This window comes from Apteryx rowi, unplaced genomic scaffold, assembly GCF_003343035.1.
Source record: "Apteryx rowi isolate R43461 unplaced genomic scaffold, aptRow1 scaffold_541, whole genome shotgun sequence".
Classification (NCBI taxonomy): domain Eukaryota; kingdom Metazoa; phylum Chordata; class Aves; order Apterygiformes; family Apterygidae; genus Apteryx; species Apteryx rowi.
In genome coordinates this window covers 141,500-156,972 of record NW_020450807.1, presented here as the reverse complement: position 1 = coordinate 156,972, position 15,473 = coordinate 141,500, and the positions used below count along the sequence as shown (strand labels likewise).

Genomic DNA, 15,473 nt, shown 5'->3' with positions numbered 1-15,473 from the left:
TACGAATGAACTGTGGGATTACATAGAAAGAATTAAAAAAGAGCTTGTTTGAATGAAATAAGATAATGATGTCCCAACTTTCTACTAGTTTGATTAGTTACCAATACTATCAGTTGCTGAACTTGGGTTTCTCTTCATTGGCTATTGCACATATATAGTCATTTAAAGTCACTTCCACAAGCTTTAACTACAAAGACATTCTACAGTATATCTAAAGTACAATTAGAAAAAAATTATTTGTTCAAGTAAGCAACAATTTTCAGCTGACGTGATGAAACAATACTGTAGCTTGACTTTTTCCAGAGAAAATGCTAAAAAATATGAATATTTTTCCAAGAATCCTATAAATAAGATTTTAAGTGACTGCAGGAATCTCTATATATTTCTATCATTTAAATTAATTATTGGAATGCCTATTTCATATAATCATACAAATAATAATCATAAGAATAAAATAATTATTCTTTAACTGTAAGTTAATAAGCCATAGAACAAGGTACAAAATATTATGACCACCACTGGCTCCAGTGGGCTATTTTATCAGGATTAACTTAAAGTGGTTGTACATACCAGGCTATCCATCTTCGGGACATATTTAAGGGTTATAATATAATCATTTGGGAGATTTCCAACCTACAATAAATAGATAATAAAAATGTTATTACTGACTACTCAAATTAAGACTTAATTTCCATCACTGTATTCAACATATAATCTATCAAATATTCAACATAGATTTTAGGTAAGCTATCAGTTGCAAAAGCTTATATACTCAATTTCATGTGGAACTTATACTGCATCTTATCTGCTCAAAAGTTAAGTATCTTTCTATATTTCACTAACATTCCCAGAACCAAGCTGAAGTTATTCAAAGCTACCATCTTCCAGCAGAATTAAAGTCAGTAGAGTGGTGAAAGAGAACTGATGCTCTGAGGTTATTCATTACTGCAGAAATGTCACTGCATTTCCATCTTTTAATGGAATGTCTTGAAGTGTTTGGAACGTTTACATGACAATTTTTATGTCACCCGTACCTCTCCAAACAGGCCTACCTGACTAAGCATTTTTCCTTCAAATAACTTTTTTAGGTAAGCATTTGAACCTAAATAAATCTGCACCTGCCCAGTGCTCACTAATGTACCAGGTCAGAAAAACACTTCAGCACAACTTTTACTTTGAAGCTGTGCTTCAGACTAATGATGAGCAACGTAATTATCTCGCAGCCGTGTCCAGAAGCAAAGGAGAGCTACCAAACATGTAAGCTCAGTGTGGCTCTGCAGACGTCAGTGAGTATGGGATGATCTGAAATGAGGATGAGGAGTGGAGGAAGGGGCCTTACTGAATTACACAACGCAATCTCCTACAGATGGGATCCAACACTCCAGTGAGATGTGACTGGGGAATGTGCTGCAAGGGCAGATGAGGACGAGGAGAGAGACCACTACCATGATCCACAATCTCCTGAAATACTTTTTTTGAAAGTTTGACTCATACTATGATGCTTTGTGATATAGCAAATCTTTTTTGTGTATCCATGAAAGGAAAGATTTGATTGATATTTCTCATCCTTGTTTGAAACCCATTTTGTTGAAAGATGATGAGCACATACCTAACTCTTTTCATGGACTAGAATCTACACTTTTTCCAACAAAGCATTTCTACTTTTTTGGGTTAAGGATCATTTTGTTATGGGTGCTTTTGATTCTGCTGCTATAGCAAGCAGCACAGTGATTTTTTTTTTCTGTGCAGTTTTTAGGTAATATTTTCTTTTACACAACAGAATGTTTTACTTGTTAATTAAAATTCAGTTTCAACTAAAAATTAAAACAGCAATTTCAAAATGTTAAGGTTCTATAACTGTTCAAGGACAATACTTATGCACAGCAAGTCACTAGAGAATGCCAAACATTTTTGTATTGACAATGTAGGCTGAGCCATGATCTTTCAGTTCAACGACCTTCAGCTTTCTCCTTACAGCATTAAAAAACAAGTTTTATACAAGTGATCCTGATGAATCCTGTTCTGTAGATCATGTAATTTTCTTTTTTACTTTTATACCTATACATATCCCAGGCAGAGGTTGCAAAAGTGCCACTAAATCTCCTGTATCAATTTCTATTTGCCTGCACCTGGTTTTGGGGGTTCTGATTCAAGACATTATAAATACTGAAAATTATTGCAATACATTTGTTCTTTCTTTAGAGCATCCTGAAGTTGTACTTCTATTTCCTTTTGAAACTGCCTGATTTATTCTGAACCCCTATCTACATTTTTTTGTAAATTTTTCCTTTCTCAAAAAACACCCTGCCATCACAGCACATTAATAGGTAATCCAGTTTCTTTTCCAGCTCCCTTTGCGTGCCTGGGGAGGTAAGATTAGCAGCACTTCAAGCAGCAAAGATAGTGAAGATGTTACTGCAGGTGCAAAGTTTCCCATACTTACTCTAGAGGGATTCAGTACTTAGCAATGTCAGCAAAAGTGCCTTTCTTTAAGAAAGGTCACTGGAAGATTAAATTTGTTCCAAATCAATGAACACTACAAGAATTGAGATACATTATGTATACAATCTACTTTACTGGCATCACTGCCTGTCAAGCACTTTTCATGCACAGTTAAAAAAATGTAAGTGCCTAAGAGCTCTTACAGCTCTCGTAACAAAGCTGGAGATTACAGCTCAGTCTCAGATATTTTTCTCCTTGATAGCCTGTGAATCAGAAAAGATATTCTTGAATTTACTATTAAAAATGAAGATCACTGGGGTGGTCAAACCCAAAGTATTTGTCCTGCCTCATGAAGAAACAACTTGTTAGAGTTTTATTGATTAAACTCCACATGACAGATGTTCCGCTAATGGTAAATGGTGTAGCTCCGTCCGAGTGATGAAGCTGTACTTGTGTCCCAGCAGGACTTACCAATTCACTGAAAGAAAATAGGATTGAGTCACAGAATGACAAAAATCACAGAACGGTTGAGGTTGGAATGGACCTCTGGAGATCATCTAGTCCAATTCCCCTGCTCAAGTAGTGTCACCTACGGCACATTGCCCAGGACCCTGTCCAGATGGCTTTTGAATATTTCCAAGGATGGAGACTTCACAACCTCTCTGGACAACCTCTTCCAGGGCTCAGTCACCCTCACAGTAAAGAAGCTTTTCCTCATGTTCAGATGGAACTTCCTGTGTTTCAGTTTGTGGCCATTGCCTCTCGTCCTATCACTAGGCACCACTGAAAAGAGTCTGGCCCCATCCTCTCTACACCCTCCCTTCAGATACTTATACACATTGATAAGATCCCCCCTCAGTCTTCTCTTCTCCAGGCTGAACAGTCTCTGCTCTCTCAGCCTTTCCTTATATGAGAGATGCTCCAGTCCCTTCATCATCTTAGTAGCCCTTTGCTGGACTCGCTCCAGTACTTCCATGTCTCTCTTGTACTGGGGAGCCCAGAACTGGACGCAGTACTCCAGATGTGGCCTCAGCAGGGCTGAGTAGAGGGGGAGGATCACCTCCCTCGACCTGCTGGCAACACTCTTCCTGATGCACCCCAGGATACCATTGGCCTTCTTGGCCACAAGGGCACATTGCTGSCTCATGSTYAACTTGGTGTCCACCAGCACTCCCAGGTCCTTCTCTGCAGAGCTGCTTTCCAGCAGGTCAACCCCCAGCCTGTACTGGTGCAGGGGGTTATTCCTCCCTAGGTGCAGAACCCTGCACTTCCCTTTGTTGATCTTCATGAGGTTCCCCTCTGCCCATCTCTCCAGCCTGTCAAGGTCTCTGAGGTACCAGTGAGAAATATGTTTGTATTACATCTGTACATTTTGTCTTCCTTGCCCTGGAAGGAATTTTGAAATTTTGCTGAAGGTTAACCACCAAGACTACAATCTAAAACTAACCGCTTCCTTTTTCATGCTGAATTATCCTCATGGAGTAATGTTAGTGGGACCAAAAAGATGGACAAGCATGGCTGTGTTGAGTTTTCCAGTTGAACACAAAGGGAAAGACAGATTCTATATTAACAGCTTTGCGTGAGGTGGCTGATGACTGCAACTCAAAAAGGAGCTGCAAGAGGCAGAGGACAAGAAAACTCTGACCTGCCTGAGCAATGATGGCTTAAAAGTGAACTTTCCTTGAAAATTCCTGAGTGCAGGAAGGGCTTTCTGGTTCTTGTACTCAACTTTTTAAGTACAGTGACAAATTTGGGGGCAACAAAACCCCCACCTGCATGACCTTCCTTACAGAGAACATCAGCTGATGATCTTGGATTTATAGAATGAACCATGCATTGCAATTAAAATGCCATAAAAAATTATCTGATTTAGTGCATGTGTGTGGTTGTAGAAATCCTAACAGGCTCTGAGAACATCTTATTCTTGCAAGAGATGAAGAACAAGGAATCTAGACTTATGCCTTTAAACTCTTATAAAACCAACATTAATGGCTACATTCCCAATTGTAACAAAATCTCAGACTGTGTGTGGAATGCAAGATTCCTTCTGACATAAAGAAGTCTGAATATTTAATATAGTTCTGCTAACACTGCATAACCCAAATATACTTTTAAAAATATGCTCATGATCACATAGATGCAGAGATGAAAAAGGGATGAATTCCTACAGAAATAGTTGTAAGTGATGTAGATTCTATAAACTACTCTTTCATCACAAAAGCAGAACAGAAAAGACACGACCAATCTCTCCAGTCAAGTGTTTTAATATGACGGACTACCCATCTTGGAAATTCTCTTTATTTTGAACTGTTTTACTGTTTTGAACATTTTAAGGTTACAAACATAGATATCAAGATTTTTTATATATGGATCAAAAATAAAGTAAGTCTTTAAAGTAAAAATTAACCATTTACCATTGTCAGTGATTTCTTTTTTATTCTGAGTCATATGATGGGAAAAATGTACTTTCCTTTTGACTACCATTTCTACCTCCTGTTTCTTTCTTCCTCACTCTTTTCCTCCTCTTGAATGCTTCTACATCTCCTCTCCTTGCATCCTTGGCTTTTCTTTTCCTGCAGGAAAAGTCCATCATCTCCACAAACTACTCTATCTCATCTGATAATGAAGCAGTTAATAAAATCTGCATCATTTGGCTTAAGACAACATGCTAACGAGTTTTGTTCACACTTCTCACAGTCATAGTGGCAGCTTATTTGCAGGATAACAACACTGGATCATTTTTTATAACCCCTTCACACATTAGAATTAGACCCATTTAAAAATAAATATCAAATGTTGTGGCGAGTGTAAAGTACACATTTACAGCAAAGATGCAATGTGAAGGTAAGGCATTGAAAACAACATGTTCAAATGATTGGCCTAGTTGGTAAATGCTGACTATTGCTTGGACTTCCAATAATCAAAAGAAACATTGTTTTAAAGAAGTAGATTGAAGTAGATTGAAGTGCCATAGCTTTCTGCTGATTTACTATGCTGAAAAGAACAATGGGGACAGGCTTTACTGACAGGTGCTGCAATTACAGTTTTATAATATGGAACATTTGTTCATCAAGCAGCATGTTTCCCTCCAGACATCTTCATTAAAAAAAGAAGCAGGAGTTCAAGTGATTAGCAATGCAGAATGAATACTCTCTAAATACTTGCATTCTCTATAGGCATGAAATTATGCTCTTTTAAAGTTCTCCCTGTTAAAAGAAAACTAATTGTTGAACTGTTCTTTTCTTCTTAAAAGCATTTTATATAGGATGCTTTCTTCATGTTGCAAAATTAGATTATAAGGACTTCTAATAAATTTAATCTTATGGAAAATAATACCAGTCATTTTTGTGTGAACAGATATCAGTCTGTTTTGGTCTTAAGTTGATTAGGGGTTAGTAACCTCAGTTTTATCGAATCTGCTCTTTCCGACTCTAGTTTCTGGTAAGAGTCACTAGACACTAATGACACTAGTGAAAATCCATATTAACACCACTGAAAACAAGTTACATCTGTCCTCAGTTTATTACTCAATGTAACATTGATTAAGCAAAAGACCCACATCTTTAGACATTGCACAGAGTGCCTTATTTATTCTGCACTAGCACAGGCTTAGTAGATATGCCTGGTTTATGTTCACAGAAAACGTTGGTTGCAGCATGTCCATCTCAAATTCCTAGAATACGATATATTTTAACAGCAGCAGCCATGTTCAAGGCATTTTCTATCTGTGAACTACATGTCTATTTTTTGCAGAACCAACTCTTTTGTTAACTAAATCACTATTATTACTCCTAAATATTTATATCATATTAGTATTTCTTCAGGACTAGGCCACCTTGTGTTGGGCTCTACATAATCATTAATGGAGTCAATCCCAGTTCTAGAAAGCTTACAATAATTAAAATAAAATCCCAGAAACAAATAAATGAAGACAAAGTTGAATCAAATTACAAACAAAACAGTTTTGTAGGGAATTGTGACACTGTTTTCTTAGCTGTATGTGAAATGCAGTAGATGTAGAGAAGAGCAGAGTAAGAAAAGAAAAAAGAAGGACATGAATTTATGCTGTAAGAATCTCAGCATGAGATATAAAGAGGATGAGAAGCTGTCTGGAGTTTATCAGGGAGTATCTCTCCTGTGGCCCAGGAGCAGCGTAACAGAAACCAAGGAAATATTTAGGAGAAGCTAGGACAAGAAGGCAATGTTGGAATGTGTTAAGACAGTTCACAGGCAGTGTTAGTAGGGCCTTTGAAGACAAAACCAAGAAGCTTGTCATCGATAAAGAGACAATGGAGGAGCAGCTTGAAGGAAGCAAGTGGATGCTCATAGGGTCAGAGCAGCAAAATGAATAAACAGAAGGGCAGAATTACCAAAATTGAGGCCAGAAAAACACATGTCAGTGGACTGGATTTAAATCCACTATGAATTTGGAAGAAAGTTGAAATTGTTTGGACAGATAGCTAAAAAAAAATAATTTATTTTTCCTATTATGATAGGAAAAACAAATGGCAAGCTTTCAGAAATGAACTTAATGAGGGTCTGTGAAGCGGCAAGAGCCAAAATGGACACTTTTATTACAGACCTGGATGACTGGGGAGACATGATGATATTCCTTTACAGTGAGGGCCAGGGAAGAGTAACATTTTGGGCAGAGAAAGATGAAGAGCTCATAATTCTCCTTTGCTGAGGATTCAGGCTGCACTGAATCTAAGCTGATATCTGAGCATTTGTAATGAGATATGAGGAAGAGAGGCCAAGATCCCAAACTAAATGATGGGACTTGTGTATTTACTGCTGAACTGGAAAGTTTATCATATTCAGATCTTGAATTATATTGATGGCTGTGGATAAAGTATCTAAAGAACATGCCACTGCGACCAAGAATAAAGTCTTTAAGACAACTGTCACACCACTCTCAGCAAGTGTGATAAAAGTCTACAGAAAGCCTTTGTATAATAACATCACAATAACTACGGGCAACAACGTAGCATTAGCTTCTGTGAAAATCTCAGCACTACAATTTATTCTCAGTGTGAGAGAGGAGAAGATTTATTAAAGACACTGTGACCCACTGGCACAAGCTCTTTGGATCGGTGGAGAAATAAGATCTATAAATGCCAGTAAGACCAATAAGGAAACCAGCTACCTATGGGCTGCAATGACTAATTCTGAAGATTCAAATCTTCAGAATATCATTCCTTATTTCAGTCAGTATAATTTGTTTCAAAAAGCAGAAGTGGTATACAAATATTTATAGCAATTTGTAAGAGTTTTAGGCTTTGACTGACCAAAATTTTTAATCAATGTCATGTCGGAGTCCATGTTGTATATTCTTAGGATATACCCTATATATCCTGACAAATTATAAATGTAAAACCACTAGAAGTTAAAAGTCTGTTTGCAAATATATTGCTATCCCTCCATTTTGAAAACAATGTTTCCTTTTAATTAATCCAGATATACTGATATGCTAAAATACAATGCTATGCAGAAATCGGATGCTATCTTTGAATGGTATGGTACAGGCATTAGAAGTATGGTACAGGCACTTAACTATACCAAAACTAGACAGCCCTGCTGATAATGTCTAGCCAGTACCTGAGCGAGGTCTTTTTTAAGTAGTTCAGGAACCTCTACACCATGCTGCATTGGTTTATGTAGATATTTCCTAAAGGCTTATGTGGGCGAGGGGGAAGAAAACTATCACTTACAAATATAGGTAGAAATAGTTGCTTTCAGCGGCAAAACTTTCACAATGAACCCAAGATCTTACATCAGGAATTTGAAAGCAAATTCCTACTGAATCAATACAGTTTTCATAGCATTGTAAAAAAATTGTACTTTTTAGTGAAGTAATGTGAACAGTCAGTATTCACAGTGAATTTCTCCCTACTTTCAGGCAAACTGTCACTTAATGATAGTTTGTCTTAAAATTACAGTACTTTATTATATATAGCTTTTTCATTCTCCGTGTCAAGTTGCCATGGTGTAGCATTTTCAAAAGGGAACGATCAACTTGTAATTCAGTCAGTTTAATTAAAAACAAGAGTTCTTGTATTTTAAGAAACTACACTTATTTCCATGTTATCCTTTCTGTTCTCAGGTGGATGAAAAATCTAGGCAAACATTAACGTACATATACAAAACAGGGAAACAGACTCTCTGCAAAACATTCTCAAATGCACAATCCAAAACAAAGAGAATCCAAGAGTCTGGTTTTTAGTCTTTGTATTCTGTAAATCTGTGTCATTTCTCCAAATCAAAATATCTTCGAACCTGTTAGCTAATTTCACTCAAATTTTGCATTGGGTGGAGAGATCGGTAAGGTATACGTGTTCCTGTAAGTTTTGCAGCAATTTCCTTCAGGAGAAAGACCGTAATAGCATCCTCACTGAAGCAATGGCAGGATGAGCTCAGCCCTACTCCCTTCTGCTCAATCTCGGCAGCAGCAGAAGTGCAATGCAAGCTGGCCAGTCAGCAAAGTTTTTCTTTCAGGCTAAGCAGCACACACATCAAACCAGTCACCAAACTCCATAACAAAGCCATAATTTTCAGCTGAAGAGAATATATAGATGCAGGTATGCTTGTTAAGTGTTCAGTATGTATTATTTCTTAAAACCTTTGGTGTTAGATCCTGCACTGCTGCGAGCCAGCATAATCAGACACTTCAGTGGAGTTAAACACCAAGTGACCTCAGACAAGGAGATGAAGTTGTTCAAATGAATGTAATGTTCAACTAAGTAACACTCCAAATATACTTACATTAATTTAGTCCTTATAAAAAGCTGCCAGTCTTTCAGACTAAACTTCTAGGTACAACAAAACAAGCAGAGAGAGAAATACAGAATATTCTATGTAACCCACTCACATCTAAAGATTGTAGGAGCTGTTCAATCATTACTGCCATGATTGCCAACAAAGATGCCTAATATTAAAATAATTTTACATATGGCATGAATTTCCTGTAAACCTTGGGTAAGGACTTATCGTTCATTTTAGTTGTGTTTGCCACCAGTCCGCTCCACACACACCAATACCACAAAAATAGTAATCTGTCATCTGGTTGGGAAACAGTATTCTGTTCCCAGAGAACGTTTGAGGAAATCAAGACTTGTGACAATTTTCAGGGAAGTATGGAGGGAGGGAACCATACAAGTCCACACACACCACTGGGGTCAAGAAAGTCACCTCTTCAAAGAACTCTGAAAGTTATTCTCCAGTCTCTGCAATAAAGGTTTTGATTTTTACATATTTTGATTTTTTTTTACATATTTTGATTTTTTTAATATTCTCTTGGTTCTACCATATATTTGCTAACTTTCCTTAAAAATGTAAGTGCCATTAGCCGCTGATCATTGTTCAACATAAAAAATATATGTGAATTAAAAGCTACTTACCAATTTTGCAATGTCATTCACATCATCTGTCACTGGATTCCCGCAGGAACTCTGGGCTTTGACAAGAGGATTAAGTAGGAGTAGTTGAAGACAAAAGCAAGTGATAATCCAAGTCTGTATTTATAAAAAACAAACAAGCAAGCAAAAACTAGTAAGCAATCTCCGAAATAGAAGTACGAGAGACTGTATTAATGTTTTTCATATATGATGTCTAGATGTAACAATACTCTTTCATCAGCACACTTTTACTGCCATAGTATATTCTTCATGGCAGGCATCCAAAGAAATGCACTTAACTGATCTTTTCTGGAAGAAAGCATCTTTAGAGTAATAATGAAAAACCTGGTATTGAACCATCAGATCATTTGTGCAGAATCCTGCTGCACTTAATTGTCTAGGTACATTTCTTCCAAGTTTAAAGGCACCAAGTAAGAGAAAGAATCAGACTTCACAGTATTGTTCATTATCACCACACAGCTAACTAAATGCTCACCACTCACCTGGTAAGGTAGCTGATAAGTCTCTGCTTCTGATGTTATAATGGATGATAAGGAACAAAGTGATACTAGACCACAGCAAGAAAGAAAGGAGAAAGTTCATAATCACAGCCATTACAGTTGGGTACTTCAACTTTAAGCAGAACCACAACTGGCCTCTGCCAAAACACTGAGATCTCAAGCATCAATATAATACATTTTCTCTAAGTGACATGCCCTGGCCTATCAGAAGCAGTAGCTTGGCTTTGACACTTCATTCCCTTCCTAAGTCCTATTACGAACAGCGATGCAATGTACTGACATAGGCTTATGAGATTCAGCAGAAAAAACACCAGATAACTCGTTCAGATGCACCTGGGCATCTCCTCCCCTACGCTGCCTGAACTTCCTAGCCATCTGTTCCCTGAGCCCTGCTGCTTTCCCAAAGAGCCCTGGGCCAAATTTAAGCTGTATATCTTTATTTCCAGAATGCTAAAACATTTAAGTTATGGATAATCAAGAGTTGCCTCGGGTTCTGAAGCTCCTTGTGCCAGCTGAATGAAGTTGTCAGCAAGAGATGATGATGGTGTATGTTTACTGGAAGCATGGAATTTGCCTGTGCAGGCTCCCGAGTCTTCGTGAGGGCAGGCCTAGGATTACAGTTTGCTTTTGCAGGAACTAAGATGCATCCCAAGCCATTCTGTTTTCTGAGGCAAGGAGAAAGCTCACTTCTTTGGCCTTGGCTTCAAATGGTATATAACTCTTCAATTTAAAACCAAACCAAATCAAACAACATACATGAAGCTCACTAGGAAAGTGGAGGGAGAAAATCACAGATTCAAAAGAAGACCTGTTTATTTACCTAGAGGTGCTAAGAAAGCATGATAATAAGGATGGGAATATCTAAACATGACAGAACAGTGACAGGCATTTTACCTTCTAAAAGATGCCTGAATCTTCTTTTTATATCTTACATCTCTTGTATTTTATATATATATATATTATATTTTAAGTAAAGCTAGCCATTTGCTTTTTTTAGAATATGTCTTCCTGACTGATTTAGGCCAAACTTCAGTGTGGCCTGCTGCTGAAAAAGACCATCCAACCTCCTGCTCCTCACCTCTCTTACACTGACCCTGGCGAGATGGTTTAGCTAGCTGTATCAGGCAGTCAGTCAACCTACTTTTATTTTTGTTTTTCTGTGCTATTTTTCCAGAAGATGCACTCTCTGAACTACAAAAATGGAGAAGCACTAGCACCCATCCATGGAGACAGGAGAAATGGCCAGTTAAGGATGGCAAAAGCCCCTTTTAGTGGAGTTGGCACTTAGCTTGGCCTAAACTGTTTATGAAACTACACCTTCAGACCAAACAGAATCGTGACGGTGGGCAGACTTATATGCAAATACATTGAAAATATTCTAAGCAAAACAAACATTCAGTATGCAGCATGTCTTTTGAGAATGCCTCTTGCTTCAACATAACTAGCATCTAGAAATACTTTTAATCTAATGTCTATACAAATAATTATTGACAGAATATACTTGAAGTAGTCTGAAGTTAAGTACTTAATGATGAAAACAAACCGTATCTTACGCCATACGAGGTTTTGCAGTTATACATATACAAACATTGCAAGCTCTCAGGAGACGCGATGAGGCCAGCAGGCTCAAAATCACACTGCAGAGATGAGAGGCAACAGCCCAGGGTCTGTTCCCCGCTTTCCTACGGAGACATTAGTAGAGAGAAGAAGCATGTGGGGACCTGAGATCTCTTAATGTATCTCCTGTTGGACAATTTGGCCAACCTCTGTTTGTTTGTACTTCTGCTTCCATGTTTTCTATATAGCAGGGACTGCTGGTCTTCTCTGAAAAGACCCTTGAGAGCTCCTGGTAAAATTAGTGTATAAAAGCTCAAAGCTAGTGTCAAAACTAGCTCTAACTGGTCAGAAAAAAAATCTCCCTCTCTTCACACAAACTGCAGAACCAAAGGGGAAGCTGAAGGAGGAGACCTCAGTTAAGAAATGGTATTCCCCTATCAGGACGTTTGGAAAGTAGGATTTGGAACAAAATTGTTATAAAAAAGGCAGGAAATTCATGACATCCAGTTTAAAAATTGACTAATTATATTGCTTCCTAGTAAAAAAACTACAATTTTGCTTTCAGAGATAAACAATACACTAAACATTACACTTGTTAAGGTTCAGGGCTGTTTTTCCTACGTGTTATTTGGAGAAAGAGGCTTAAATCACTGATTTCTTTATTCAGTTCCTCAACATTCTGTAACACGTAAAAGAAGAGGGGATTTGTTCAGCGACTTTTTCCAGTGTCATAGGACAAAATTTGACCTAACGCGTCTAATAGTCGAAAAAGTAACAGAACACTTTCATTGGAAAGACTTTCTGCCAGATCAACTGAGTAATATCAATAAAAGCAGCAGCATATACTAGATAAAATGAGAATTCTGATGCATCTTGTCAGTATTCATGCTTCTCAAAGTGATCTAAAAATACACCCCCATACATGAAGTTTAAAATGACTACACATTTTATAAATATGCAAATCAATCAGAATACAAGACTTTTTGTCCTATGTAAATAACAGAATTTAAAAGCATAGTTATTTTAATAACTGTTATTAAAAACAAATGCTTTGTAAATTTGGAGATGATTTGAGAGTTTTTTTGCATATTTGTTCCCTATGTCATCCAACCGGAAGTGAAAACATGCAAAATACTGCTAGTTTCAACAGGTCTATTATTCAAAGTCTTTTAATTATTTGCACTTACAAAATATTTATATTGCACAAGCCTACCGCCACATTGTATTTAAGGACTGTATAGATCAAAGAGCTAAGCTATTTTTGTGCTATTCACTAATGACCAAACCTGCTGTTTGAGCAAAACTTGAATGGACTGAATTAAATCAAGGATGGAATAAAAGGGAAGCTTAAACGACAACTTTATAAATAGAGGTTCCAGTTTTGCACTTTACTAAGCATAAATGAAAGTTATCCACACAGCACTCATAACAGATTTCCATATATAATTACTTCTAAGCTAAAATGGGATTTTCAAAGCTGGCCACAGGATTTAATCACACATCATCTACTAACATTAAATTTAAGATATATTGCAGACAGGAGGCACCTGTATACCAAAGGGCCTCTTCCTATTTTTGGCTCAAAAATTAGAACCACCCAATTGTTTTTGTATTTTGAAATCTCTTAAATTCTTAATATTTAAGTTGCTTTTGTGAAAAGGGAAAAATTTTAACAATTATACTAAAAGGAATAATTTGAATTAACGATTTAAATTAATCACTTCTGATCATTTTACAAATCATTTCTATTATTGCCTATATGCCACAAACAACCTATCATTTCAACTAAGAGCTTTCCTAGGCTTAGCTACAGATCCAAAGTGTTGAAGACCATCCTTTTAGGAGTTGTAAATCAAGAGATGTTCATTTATGATCCAGAATGTTGACAAAGGCTGGTGAAAGACTTCTCCAGCATCTTGTTCACAGTGTGATATGAAAGGTACACAGTTATGCTTGTTAATGTTCAGCTAAGTCCTTAAGTGGAAAGCAGCAAGGGGAATACCACACTGCTGAAAAAACAGTGTTGGAAAGTCTGGACATTTCCAAACCTCTAGTTTGTACTGATAACAACACTAATCATAACTATGGAGAAATCATTAACAATAAATGCAAACAATAAAATCCAAGCACAGGGAGAGATAGCAGCTACATAGATAAACAGGCTCCTCATTATACAATTTCTTGCAATCATATCATGTTGGCCACAGACATTTTAACTACAGCTTCTTGAGCAAATCATATCCAGTTAAACACAAATAAGCCACAGCTGCAGTAGGGTTAGCTGACAACATGGAACAGAATTCACCCTGGGCCAGGCTTCCCAAAATGAGTTTTTATTTCTCCTAATGCTGGGACAGGAACATCTCTCAATATTAGCTCCTCAGGCAATGTTTGCATACTGCTTTGCTGAGGAACAGCTTGTGAACTTCTGCCATGGACAACATTGGTTGGTCAGCCATGGATAACCAATTTAATTTGCATAATTCTGTAATAAAAACCCAAGAGAAAATGAAAATAGCAAGAAAAAATCTTTCTTGCCTTTTTTCTACCACCAGCTGTCATCCAGAAGCATATAAGCACAATAATTATTTCATGTGCCTACTAATCTACTTAGCTATTTAAACTAAGATAGAGATGATTAAAATCACAGAAGAATTGTCTTTAACCAATTAAGAAATTTACAGTCAGCCTGGAAAAATCTTAAAGTAAAAGATGAACATTTATATAGCATGTAATCCACTTCCCATTCTCATGGTATTTGGCAATACCTTCCTCCATGCCAATAGGTGATAGCACTAACTTTGGCATTCTAAATGGGTGTGCCTAAATATTGCTTAAATGTTAAATATTGCTTAAACCCCAAGAGTGTGGTTGGGGTGAAAAAACAGTCACTCACCTGTGCCTGCGTAGCTCTGGAGGCACTGAATTATTTTGGCAGCTACATTTTGAACAGGAAAATTCCCTTCATGTTTTCTGGCACCCAGGAGACAACTTCAGTGTAGTTAGAGGAACCACTGCACGAACTCTGAATAATGCATAGCTGAAGCATTAAGTCCACCGTGCATTCATCACTGTCCTTCAAAAGCATGGTAATAGTCTCTTTCAATATAGCAGCCTACTGCCCAGGCTGCTCACTAACAAGTGCCAGACCTAGGTTAATTTCCTCTCACCGAGGCAATTTCAGCTCATAGGAGCTGGGATCTGCTCCTATGGTAATTATCTCATAATTACGCTAGGAGGTAATTCCCCACCTATGTCAGCTTCCTAGTCAGAAGGGGCAAAATGGGGGAAATTCTGATTCTTACTCTAAAAAATGCATATGCATTTTATACTAGTAAGCTATTATTGAAAAAATAAACATTCATTACACAGGCATCAGAACGGTTATGTGCATGCTAGTCTTGCACATGCTCCTCCATCTGGGTACCCTAACTTTTGGGAAGCTCCCCAGACGACATGTGGGTTTTCTTGAACAACCTTTTGGCAGTCCATTGACCAAAAAAGAGTCTAACTTCAGCTGGGGTGAGAAAGCTAAACATCCCTGGATCACACCCTAAAT

General features: G+C 37.4%; 1 protein-coding gene across 2 annotated transcripts in view; it reads right to left on the bottom strand.

The window, feature by feature from the left end:
• Nucleotides 1-15,473, bottom strand: part of KITLG (KIT ligand) — a 51,559-nt gene that overhangs the window by 16,393 nt on the left and 19,693 nt on the right. For both annotated transcript variants that reach the window (XM_026081308.1, XM_026081309.1), the window contains exons 2-3: nucleotides 9,840-9,953; nucleotides 571-633 (exon numbers count right to left, since the gene is read on the bottom strand). In XM_026081308.1, the coding sequence (XP_025937093.1) occupies nucleotides 571-633; nucleotides 9,840-9,953 (177 nt within the window). The remainder of the gene's footprint in view (nucleotides 1-570; nucleotides 634-9,839; nucleotides 9,954-15,473) is intronic.